General features: G+C 41.8%; 1 protein-coding gene across 1 annotated transcript in view; it reads left to right on the forward strand.

Annotated features, from left to right (window-relative positions):
• The window catches only part of MYO5C (myosin VC), a 113,787-nt gene that overhangs the window by 91,717 nt on the left and 9,664 nt on the right, over positions 1-12,406 (forward strand). The window contains exons 35-38 of the mRNA XM_070469266.1: positions 1,181-1,335; positions 3,878-3,967; positions 5,571-5,721; positions 6,803-7,085. Coding sequence (XP_070325367.1) covers positions 1,181-1,335; positions 3,878-3,967; positions 5,571-5,721; positions 6,803-7,085 — 679 coding nt within the window. The remainder of the gene's footprint in view (positions 1-1,180; positions 1,336-3,877; positions 3,968-5,570; positions 5,722-6,802; positions 7,086-12,406) is intronic.

Consider the following 12,406-nt stretch of genomic DNA (forward strand, 5'->3'; position numbering starts at 1 on the left):
CCTCTTTTTCCTCCACTGCTTCTTTCCCTAGCACAGAGCTTCTCAGCCTCACCATTTTTGACCATGTGATTCTTTGTTTCGGGTGGCTAGGGGCTTTGTATTGTAGGATATCGAGCAGTATCATTGGCTTCTATTCTCTAGAAGCCAGTGGCAACCCCTAATCATGACAATTTAAAAAAATGCCTCCAGGCATTGCCACATGCCCTCTGGCATCTGATACCGTGCCTTCAGTTGAGATGCACTACCCTAACCTCTTCCCAAGTCCCATCACATGGTCAGGGTAGAAGACATCTCCTCATCTTTGTGTCTCAGCACAGGAGCCATGGGAGAAGTAACTTGTGGCTCCCTTGTTCCATTTGCCTTCTGCTGAGAAATTCGTCTGCTGGTAATATGACAGGGCCTTCTCAGCCACAGCTATTACAGGAATCTCCCAATGGGCATGCTATATGGTTGGCAGTCTTAGAACCAGTCCTACTAGCCTGTCTTCACCATGGAAACCACATAGTTTTCTCTAGAAAGAAGGAGAAAAACTGCCTCCCTATCAGCTGGTCCCAAGATCTCAAAGCAGAAAGCAGGAGCCTTACTCCTCTTCTCCTAAGTGACCCTGCTCAGAGCATATGAGCCGCCTACCCGTTCTTTTCCACCCCTCACTGGTACACAGCTGAGGGGCCTCTTTGTTCCCCTGTCCTAATGCAGACTTGGGGAGGTCTTTGTTTGCTTTTCTTAGCTTGTTCTATACTTTCTCTCTACATCCCTACTCTGACTTCCAGCCATTCTCTTCTCTTCAAGGCCAGCTGATCCTCCTCTGCAGGACTGTTGTACACCTGTTTTCTCTATTCATAGCAGATGCATGTGATTGCTGAGGTCATTCCGTCCTCATCATAGAGGCTGAGGTGGGGGTGCATGGACTGGGGCTCCTCTCTTACCTTGGAGATATGAAATTCTGTCTCTTATTCAACTTTGAAAAAGAGAAAGTACTTTGCAAATGAGAAGTAAGAGAAGCAGGTGGAAACTGCATGTATATTTTTGCTAAGAAAAAAAGCCAGCCTTAATTCCTCAAAGGGGAAAAAACATGGGCATTCAGGCACTGCATCAAGTACAGAAAAGCAGACATCCCCACCCATCATCACAGGTTTCTTCTCGGGAGAGCTGTAAGCCTCACTGACTCTCTCTGCTGCAGATCTGAAGCCCCGTGGTGTGGTGGTGAACATGATCCCCGGGCTGCCAGCTCACATCCTATTCATGTGTGTACGCTACGCAGACTCTCTAAATGACGCCGACATGCTCAAGTCCCTCATGAACAGCACCATTAGTGGCATCAAGCAGGTGGTTAAGGTAGGAACTACTTTTTTGACATTGGACCTTAGTATTATGGCTATTTTAGGAACATTTGTGGAAATGACCAGATGCCCAGACTTTTCCCATCCTTTATCTCCAGTGTTTGGTCAACCACATGATTCTTCAAACCAGTCAGAGGCCCAGTCAGTGAAAGATGCCAAGCTATTAGAAAAAGACAACTTAGGTCAGACAGCCCTAAGGGTGGGACACTGCCAGTTACACCTCAAGTCCTTACCTGTAAGACTACAACCTGATGGCCACCACCCCATCACATCTGTCCCCTCAGGTGTGAGATTCTTGACTGTAGGGAGTGTATGTCTATCCACGTAACAAGTTTGAATGCCAAGGAATGGGAAGAGCCGAAAAATTGCTCATCTCTTCCCTTGGCACTTATATAATTCTCCCTTATAAAACCACAATATATACTTTTATTCTTAGCCCAGACATGAAGATAAGGTATATGTAACGGACCAGTAAAATATAGATCCATTATCCTTTATTCCCTTCCAAATAAGAAGTAATGTTTGATTATGAGATATATTTAAAATGTTTAGTTGGGAAAGTCCTATCTCACTTTTAGTAAAATATGTGTTCTAGAAAGGTCATGAGCAATCAAACCCTATCTTAAATTCTCTTGGAAAAGAGAAGAAATAAAAACAGCGAGTGCATCAGGAAATGGGTAATTCTTCCACTGTCCACCCTGCCCAATTTTATACTAAGAATTCATTATTCATCAGGAGTTAGGAGTAGAAAACTAACATTGATTTGGTGTTTTACAGTCACTGTCTTTATGGGAGCTATCAATGTGTTCTTAGAAGAGACTGCCATAAATTCATGTTTTCCCTGTTCCAATTTTCATAAATTGGGTTTTCTCCAGACACACTTGCATTATGTTCCAGGCTGCAGGCACACAGTATTTGCCCCTTCTTGCTGCTCTGGAGTGTTTAAATACTTTGAAAGTGAAAGATATATAGCTTAAGGAGTATAAATCCTTTCTTGTGAGCATCTTCCATCTCAGCTTCTTCAGCAGCTCCATGCTCCTCCCCACTCCAGGGCACAGCACGTTAAAGCAGCCCTCACTTGTTCCACATACCCCCTTGACCCCTGTGCCTTTTTCTCACACACCCCCTCCTGGCTGCCAAAGCACCTAAAATAGTTGTCTCCACCAATTATTTTTCACTCCTTGCAATCTGGCTTCTACCCACATTACTCCACCAGTAATTCCTCTTGCTAAATCCAATGGTGTTTTATTAACTCTTATTCTCTTTAAATGGATTAAACAGTAGCAGCACCTCTTTGAAACTCTCTGACATTGTTTTTTAAAACCCGGGGCTCTCCCAGTTTTCTTCTTATCTCTCTGGTCTTCATTACCTCTGACTCCTTTGCTCATTCCTCTCCTTCCTGTCCCATAAGTTGGAGTGTTCTTGCCAGCAGAGTCCTTGATCCTGAGCTCTTGTCTGTCTACCCTTTTCCTTCAAGGAGGATATCCTTCTGCCTCTCTCCTGTGGTTTTCTCAGCTGCCCTGGTTCCCCATCATTTCTGCATCCTCTGAGTTTTTGTAGCATAGCCTATGCCTATCATGTAAGCTGTCAGCCACCTATTTAACTGTGTCCTATATATGTCATGTCTGTCTTCCCAGTCAGAATGTGACATTTGGAGGCCAAGGACTGAGACATTTCTCAGGCATTCCTACAGTGCCTGCTTTAAGTGTCAGAACAGATGATATAACCTGTACAGAAATACTTTGCAAACTATAACCTGCTAAATAAATATGAGTTTACTTTCATGTTGTTGTTGTTCAGTTGCTCAGTTGTGTCTGACTCTTTGCAACCCCATGAACTGCAGCACGCCAGGCTTCCCTGTCCTTCACTTATCTCCTAGAGCTTGCTCAAACTCATGTCCATTGAGTCAGTGATGCCATCCAACCATCTTAGCCTCTGTCATCTCCTCCTCCTGCCTTCAGTTTTTCCCAGCACCAGGAGGTCTTTTCCAACGAATTTCTCTTCACATCAGGTGCCCAAGTATTAGAGCTTCAGCTTCAGCATCAGTCCTTCCAATGAATATTCAGGGTTGATTTCCTTTAGGATTGACTGATTTGATCTCCTTGCAGTCCAAGGGACTCTCAAGAGTCTTCTCTAGCACTGCAGTTCACAGGCTTTGGCACTCAGCCTATTTTATTGTCCAACTCTCACATCCATACATGACTAGTGGAAAAACCATAGCTTTGACTATATGGACCTTTGTAGGCAAAGTAATGTCTCTGCTTCTTAATATGCTATCTAGATTTGTCATTGCTTTTTTTCCAAGGAGCAAGTGTCTGTCTTTTAATTTCATGGCTGCAGTCACCATCCTCAGTGATTTTGAAGCCAAAGAAAATAAAAATTTTTTTATAGTGTAAATTTAATAAAGTCTTTAATAAATAAAAGAAGAGTTCTTTTTGGTCAAAAGCCACCAGCTAGAAAAACAGGTAAGATATGTCTGTTATTGGCTCAGAACAATAATCCAACCTTGTCTTTTCTTGTTTTTTTTTTTTTTTAAGGAACATTTAGAAGACTTTGAGATGCTGTCTTTTTGGCTTTCCAATACCTGTCATTTCCTCAATTGCCTGAAGCAGTACAGTGGAGAAGAGGTAGGGATGCCTGCCTGTTCTGTACTGACTGCCAATCTCCAACCTCCTCGTGAGCCAGAGTTTGCCAGAGGAATTAGGAATCAGACTGCCCAGTCCAAGGACATCCTCTGCTCCAACTGGTCTTCGGGCTTCCTTCTTACCCAGGAGACCAGCTTCACATCACCAGCTGAATGGAGGTCACAGGCAAAAAGACTTCCAGAAGGAGGTTTAGACTTCGGGCATGATACTAAACCTCAGTGTCGTTGACTTTCAAAATATGTGAGGTGGATTCTTCCTTGGTGGTCCACTGGTTGAGACTTCATCTTTCAAGGAGAGGGTGTGGGTTCAATCCCTGGCTGGGGAGAAATAAGTAAAGAAAATCCAACTTCTAACCAAAAGAAACTCTGGGGCTGAGAGGGTCACAGACCAGTCCTTTTAAGATAACCTGGCATCTGTGTGGCTTTAACGGGAGGTATATCATCACCATTTTAAAAAATTTATTTATTTTTTAATTGCATCACCATTTTTAAAATCCTTTCTTTACCCTCTTTAACCGTGTATACAATGTTTTGTTCCTTGTCTGAAGATTTTTTAATTACTATATTTTTATTTCTAAAATTCCAATGGTTCTTTTTTACCTCTGCCTTTTACAATGTCCTATTCTTACCTTAAGTTTTTTTTTTTAATTTTACTTCTTTGAACATTGTAAATGTATTACCATGTTCAGGCTGGGCTGCTGTAACAGAATACCACAGACTAGGTGGCCTAAACAACAGAAATTTATTTTCTCACAGTTCTGGAAAATGGAAATCTGAGATCAGGGTGCAAGCATTGGGTCACTGGTGAAAGTCCACTTCTGGACTTGAAGATAGCCACCTTCTCCCTGTGTACTCACAATAACCTTTCCTCGGTGCATGGGATAGAAAGAGAGATTGATCTCTCTAGTGTCTCCTTTTATAAGAACACTAATCCTATCAGATCAGGACTCCCATCCTTGTGACCTCATTTAACCTTAATAACATGGTGACAGAGACCCCATCTCCAAATCTAGCCACAATGGAGGTTATGGGTCAACATATAAATTTGAGGGGGAAACAAATATTCAGTCCATAACACCCATATGAAAGTATTTCAGATTGGTCTATACTCTAACTGTAAAGTTATGAATCTCATTTATTGCATCTATCAACCTCTTACAGCAGTTTATTTCCTTGGATGCTTTGCTGTTTTTCCTATGAGCTTCCATGGGGGTTGTTTTCCAGTGTAATCTAACTCTGGAGGCACATATTTGTTGAAAAGTTAAACAGAACAGTAATATTTACAAATCCTTAGATTCAATCAACTGTCGATCATATAGTACTATATAATACATAACTTAGTGAAAAAAGTCCACATGTAAGCAGACCTATGTAGTTCAAACACATATCATTTAAGGGTCAAGTGTAGTTAGTTATAGAAAATAAATGCTATCCCAAACATTAAGAATTCATTTGATACAGATCAGACATTATGTATAGGAGTTATAGTAGAAACTTATTGTAATATCATTAGATACAGAGATAGTATTTTAATTTTCTATGTGTCTACATTATTCTAATATTTATATGTTCAAAATTACTTTCAGGAATTCATGAAGCATAATAGTCCACATCAGAATAAGAATTGCTTGAACAATTTTGACCTTTCAGAATACAGACAGATTCTTAGTGATGTGGCTATACGAATATATCATCAGTTCATTATCGTGATGGAAAATAACATTCAACCAATAATAGGTAAGAAAAGAATCGATGACTAAGAAATATTTATAATGATATTGAGACCTTAAAAAATAAATCTGCATGGAATGTGTATTTGAAAAGCACATAATTTTTTTTAAGCCAATAGTAAAATAATTTATTGGTTTAGTCTTATCCTTTTCTGTCCCACCCTTCCCCCAAAGAAAACAACTAAGTCATGTTGACATAAGTGGTTTTAGTCACTAGGGTGATATTTAGTACTCATAGTAGCAGAAAAGGCCAGTGTGGTGTTGACAATCCAGATCGTGATTTGGTCATGTTTCCAGTGGTATAAGCAAACGTTCACACAAAAACGTTTACATCTCCTGAAAACAAGCACTCGTTTTCAGAGGTGGTGCAGCCATGATACTCAGAAAGAAAGAGAACCATTTTTTCCTCAAATAATAAATATTTTTAGAGATTTTCCCTAACGACAATGCAAATAAGAGATTCACAATATCACCTAGATAAGTATGATTCTCTATTGTACCTTCAAAGAACATAATTTTAAAACAAGAAACTTTACTAATATAAATGCCCACTATTTAATTCTCTGATTGCTTAAAATGATTACATATATAAAAGTACATGGGTCATAGTTTTCTTTCTGTAAGGGGGATCCATCCTGTAGGGAAAGATTTGGGAGAACTGCTGCTAATTATGTGGCTAATCCTGGTTCTAAGCCAAGTATTTTAGAAATCCTAGAGCCCTACTCATGTATACTTGTATACTCTTGTATACAAATTCTTGTATACTTTCTTCAGTTTTCTGAAATTTAAATACTGTAGGCTCTAAGTAGTTCCAGACCATGAGTTGTCACGATAACCAGCTTTCTCTCCTGTCAAGTTGGAAGAAGAGGAACTGTTCCCCTGCTGTAGATGGTGGTTCATTCCCATCCACCCCTTACACCCTGGTGTTCCCCAGCCCTCCATCCTTCTGCTTTCTCTGTTACAGCTGTATCTACACTAACTGTTGTGAAAATTGTCCCACTCCCTGAAACAGACACATGAGAGCAGGGGAAATGTCCTCTGGGTGTCCCCAGTGCACGTGCAAGAAAAGCTTCCATTTTTCTCCGTAGTGCCAGGCATGCTGGAGTACGAGAGTCTGCAGGGCATTTCTGGCCTGAAGCCCACAGGCTTCCGGAAGCGGTCCTCCAGCATAGATGACACGGATGCCTACACGATGACCTCCGTCCTGCAGCAACTGAGCTACTTCTACAGCACCATGTGCCAGAATGGCCTGGACCCTGAGATCGTGAGGCAGGCGGTGAAGCAGCTCTTCTTCTTGATCGGGGCGGTCACCCTAAACAGTCTCTTCCTGCGCAAGGACATGTGCTCCTGTAGAAAAGGGATGCAGATAAGGTGAGACCCATCAGCCACCACTAACCCTGGAGAGGCGGGCCAGAAAGGATGCTCCTGAAGTCCGAGACCACACACTCTGCCCGCCCTCCCTCCACAAGAGCGGCGCTTCTGGAGGGTGTGCCGATGACTCTTAGAGCCATGGAGATGTCAACTGTCTGACGCCAGGCCCTCCTCCCATCATTCTGCCTATGCTAGCTTGACACTCTGGCAGAGTGACTTCAACTAAGAACTAATAGCTGTGTATTTTAAATTCTGGCCCTCTGTGGTTATCATATATGCAGCCAGTATTTGTTGACCACCACTCTGTGACTAGCACTGCTGGTGGGGGACACAGGAAACAAAGGAAAGGGTGATTTTTTTTTTCATTTATTTTTATTAGTTGGAGGCTGATTACTTTACAATATTGTAGTGGTTTTTGTCATACATTGACATGAATCAGCCATGGATTTACATGTATTCCCCATCCCGATCCCCCCTCCCACCTCCTTCTCGACCTGATCCCTCTGGGTCTTCCCAGTACACCAGGCCCGAGCACTTGTCTCATGCATCCAACCTGGGATGGTGATCTGTTTCACCCTAGATAATATACATGTTTCGATGCTGTTCTTTCAAAACATCCCACCCTCGCCTTCTCCCACAGAGTCCAAAAGTCTATTCTGTACATCTATGTCTCTTTTTCTGTTTTGCATATAGGGTTATCGTTACCATCTTTCTAAATTCCATATATATGTGTTAGTATACTGTAATGGTCTTTATCTTTCTGGCTCACTTCACTCTGTATAATGGGCTCCAGTTTCATCCATCTCATTAGAACTGATTCAAATGAATTCTTTTTAATGGCTGAGTAATATTCCATGGTGTATATGTACCACAGCTTCCTTATCCATTCATCTGCTGATGGGTATCTAGGTTGCTGCCATGTCCTGGCTATTATAAACAGTGCTGCGATGAACATTGGGGTGTACGTGTCTCAGGAAAGGGTGATTTGATCCCTGCTGTTGAGAAGCTAAATGATGATTCAAGACCACTATAATTAAGTCATAAGTAAGTGGTGCAGGAAGTGCTTCAGAGAGGAGAGATGATCATGGCCAGAAAAGTTAAAGAAGCCTGAAAACTGTTTGTGAGTGATCCAAAATGGAAGAACATTCCAGGCAAGGGGATGAGTGGGCAAAGGCATAGTGGTAGGACTGAGTGAGGACCCCTCCTCCGCTGCTGCTGCTAAGTCGCTTCAGTCGTGTCTGACTCTATGTGACCCCATGGACTGCAGCCCAGCAGGCTCCTCCGTCCATGGGATTTTCCAGGCAAGAGTACTGGAATGGGGTGCCATTGCCTTCTCCAACCCCTCCTCAGGCAGGAGTAAATATTAATAGCTCTGTCTAGATTAAGTGAAGGCTTATGTCAGGATCTACAGGACTGCAGTAGAGTGGTAAGCTGGACCCAGATTAGGAGGGTGTAAAATGCCAGGCCAAGCATTGAGAGTTCATCCTGCAGACATGGTTATCCAGGTTTTTTTTTTAAATTTCTTTTTATGTATTTATTTATTTTTGGCTGTGCTGAGTCTCTGTTGCTTTTCGAGGGTTTTCTCTAGTTGCCTCTTGTGGGGCTACTCTCCTTTGCAGTAAAAAGGCCTCTCATCACAGTGGCTTCTCTAGTTGCAGAGCACGGGCTAAGTAGTTGTGGTATGTGGGATTAGTTGCCTGGTGTTATGCGGGATCTTCCGGGACCAGAGATCGAACCTGTGTCCCCTGCTTTGGCAGGCAAGTTCTTATCCACTGTGCCACCTGGAAGCCTAGTCATCCGGTTTTGAAGTGTGTCAGCTTTTCTGTCTCCAAACCAAGAAAAGACAGATCATTAGCTATTGTTTGAATTAACACTGTCACATGATTAGAAAGCATATCATATAGGGTAGATATTTAAGATTTTTTAATATGTACGTGGATATAATACCTGTAGGTGACAGGAGAATCTGGGGTGATGATGATGGCAGTGACACAATGAAAAGTGACCCCAAAAGTTTATTAAGCCAAACAGTAAACAAGAGGCATCCTTTACATCTTCTTATTCTTAGTGAAACTTGGACATCTCTACAAAGCAGTGTGTGAAATTCCCATGACCCCAGGTTGTGGTTTTCAGATTCAAGGGATTATTCAGGAGGGCTGGGCTTTGTGGGTCTTTTCCTCTTCACTGAGAGGAAAGGCATCTGTTTATTTCCCAAGCTCTGAGCAGATGCCCTGAAGTCCTCTGGGGCAGGCCTCCGACTTATTTAAAGTCAAGTCGTAAACCTACACGTCACCAAAGTCTTTGCTAAACAACTCTTATTCCACCAGTAGGTCCCCAAGGTAAGTGAACATTTGTCCCCATAGGTGCCCAGCACTCTTTCCTCTCACCAACTGGAAGTGCTATTAGGGAAGTACTGCCTTCCCAGTGTGTTGCTCTGAATGAATAGCACATGCATCTTAGAGACATTTGTTCATTCAGATATTGATTCAACTTCTGCCATAAACATGGTACTCCAGGATTGGCAGTGATTTTACCATGACAGCACCGGCACTGCAATAGCAAAACATGAACACAAGTGGAAAATCAAACTCCAAGGAAAGAAAAATAAACAGTGGACAGAGTAGCTTGAAAACAGGCACTGGGCTTTCTGACTGCCAGGAGAAAAAAGCAAAACATCAGTAGCTCTCTGGTCTCATCTGGCATGGTGAAGCAGACCAGTTCCTGGGAAAATGTAAAAATTTTCCTAGTATATAGTTCTTTTTTTAGTTCCTAGTGGGCTGCCGTCTATGGGGTCACACAGAGTTGGACACAACTGAAGTGACTTAGCAGCAGCAGCAGCAGTCATAAATTTATAAAAAATATTATCTCATGTGGAACTGTATCTCGCCATCTTCACAATAGCATTTTTATTGCAAGTTCCATTGTGGTTATTTTGCCCAGGCATCATTTTTTTTTTTTTTTTTTTTTTTGCTCTGCTGGATCTTCATTGCTGTGCAAATCTCTAACTGCAGCAAGTGGGGGCTACTCTAGTTGCAATGTGCAGGCTTCACATTGCAGCAGCTTCTCTTGCTGCTGAGCATGGTGCAGGGGCTTCAGTAATTGTGGCTCATGGTTTCTGTAGTTGTGGCTTCCAGGCTCTAGAGCACAGGTTCGACAGTTGTGGTGTATGAGCTTTGTTGCTCCATGACAAGTGGGATCTTCTCGGATCAGAGATTGAACCCATGTCTCCTGAATTGGCAGGTGGATTCTTTACCACTGAGCCTTCAGGGAAGCCCGCCCAGGGTTCTTTGACAAGAACGTAGGTAGGGCCTGTGGAGACAGTTCTGTTAGGAACCAGAATGATGTGGCCCACGTACAGACATTGCTTGTTGTCCTGAGGGAATCTGGGGAGAATACAAAAGGCATTGACTTGGGTCTTGGAGGACAAGAAGGATTTCAGCCCAAGAACTAGAGAAATGAGCACAGGCCTCAGTGAAGGAATACTTAGGGCAAGGTTTGAATAGCCCTCCTTGAAAGGAGAACCAGGAGTGATGGGGGGATCTAGAAAGATGAGTTCCAGAGACAGAGTGGAGTGCCATCATGAGAAATGCATGCTAGTCGCTCGGGAATGGCAGCAACCTCAGAGTTTTTTCTTTTTCAGAAGGCTTTAAACTATGGATTCGATTTTTTTTTAGTAGTTGTGGGATTATTCAGGTTATGGATTTCATTTTAGGTGAGTTTGGTAGTTACTGGTTTTCAAGGAATTGGCCCACTTCATCACAGTTGAGGTAATGTGTGTATCACTGTTCAGTATATTCCTTTATTATTCTTTTAATTTCTGCAGAATTTGTAGTAATGGCCCCTCTTCCACTCCTCTGTGGGTAATTTGTCTTTTCTTTTCCTTGGTCAATCTTGCTACAGTTATATCAATTTTATGATCTTTTCAAAGAACCAGGTTTTGATTTCATTGATTTTTGTCTTATTTTTTAAATTTAATTGGTTACTGTCCTTTTTCATTCCTTCTGCCTGCTCTGCATTTATTTTTCTTTTCTTCTAGGTTCCTAAAGCAGAAGCCTGGATTATTAGCTCTGAGACTTTTCTTTTCTAACATAAGCTTTTAATGCTATACATTTCTCTCCAAGCACTACTTTAACTCTATCCCCCAACACACAGTTTTGATGTATGTTGTTCAGTTCATTTTTGTTCAATTCAGAATATTTTCTAATTTCCCTCAAGTCTTACTCTTCGACTCTTGGATGGTATAGAAGTGTGTGTTGTTTAATTTCCAAGTGTTTAGAGACTTTCCTGTTACCTTTCTGTTATTGATTTTAGTTTACTTTTGTTGTGCTTAAAGAATATACTTTGAAACAAAAGGTAGAATGGTGGTTGCCTGGAGCTGATGAGAGAGAGAGAAAAAGGGAGTTGTTGTTCAATGGGTGTACAGTTTCAGTTTTACAAAAGGTTCTGGGAGCTTAGTTTCACAACATGGTGCATATAGTTAAGACTATTATGCTATACTATATACTTACAATGGTTAACATGGTAATTTTATGTTACGTGTTTTCTACCACAATTTTTAGAAAGATCTCTAGATGCACACAGGTTAACATACACTGTAGATTATGATGCTAGACTTCCCAACCATCCCACTTTGTCTTAGACTTTCCCAGATTTATTTTTAAAACACAAACTTATAAATACTTTTACATTGAAAAAAACAAACTTTATATTTGTTGTTGTTGGTCAGTTGTTAAGTCATGGCTCTTTGCAACCCCATGAACTGCAGCACACCAGGCTTCCCTGTCCTTCACCATCTCCCAGAGCTTGCTCAAACTCATGATCACTGAGTCGGTGATGCCATCCAATCATCTCATCCTCTGTTGTCCCCTTCTTCTCCTGCCTTCAATCTTTCCCAGCATCAGGGTCTTTTCCAATGAGTTAGCCCTTTGCATCAGACAGCCAAGTACTAGATCTTCAGCTTCAGTATCAGTCCTTCCAATGAATATTCAAGGTTGATTTCCTTCAGGATTGACTGGTTTGATCTCCTTGCAGTCCAAGGGACTCTCAAGAGTCCTCTCCGTCACCACAGTTCAAAAGCATCAATTCTTCGGCGTTCAGCTTTCCTTATGATCCAACTCTCACATCTGTACATGACTACTGGAGAAACCATAGCTTTGATTAGATGGACCTTTGTCAGCAAAGTAATGTCTCTGCTTTGTAATATGCTATCTAGGTTGGTCATAGCTTTTCTTCCAAAGAGCAAGAGTCTTTTAATTTCATGGCTGCAGTCACTATCTACTGTGATTTTGGAGCTCATTAAAATAAGTCTGTCACTGTTTCCA

Source organism: Odocoileus virginianus, chromosome 6 (genome assembly GCF_023699985.2).
Source record: "Odocoileus virginianus isolate 20LAN1187 ecotype Illinois chromosome 6, Ovbor_1.2, whole genome shotgun sequence".
Taxonomy (NCBI): Eukaryota; Metazoa; Chordata; class Mammalia; order Artiodactyla; family Cervidae; genus Odocoileus; species Odocoileus virginianus.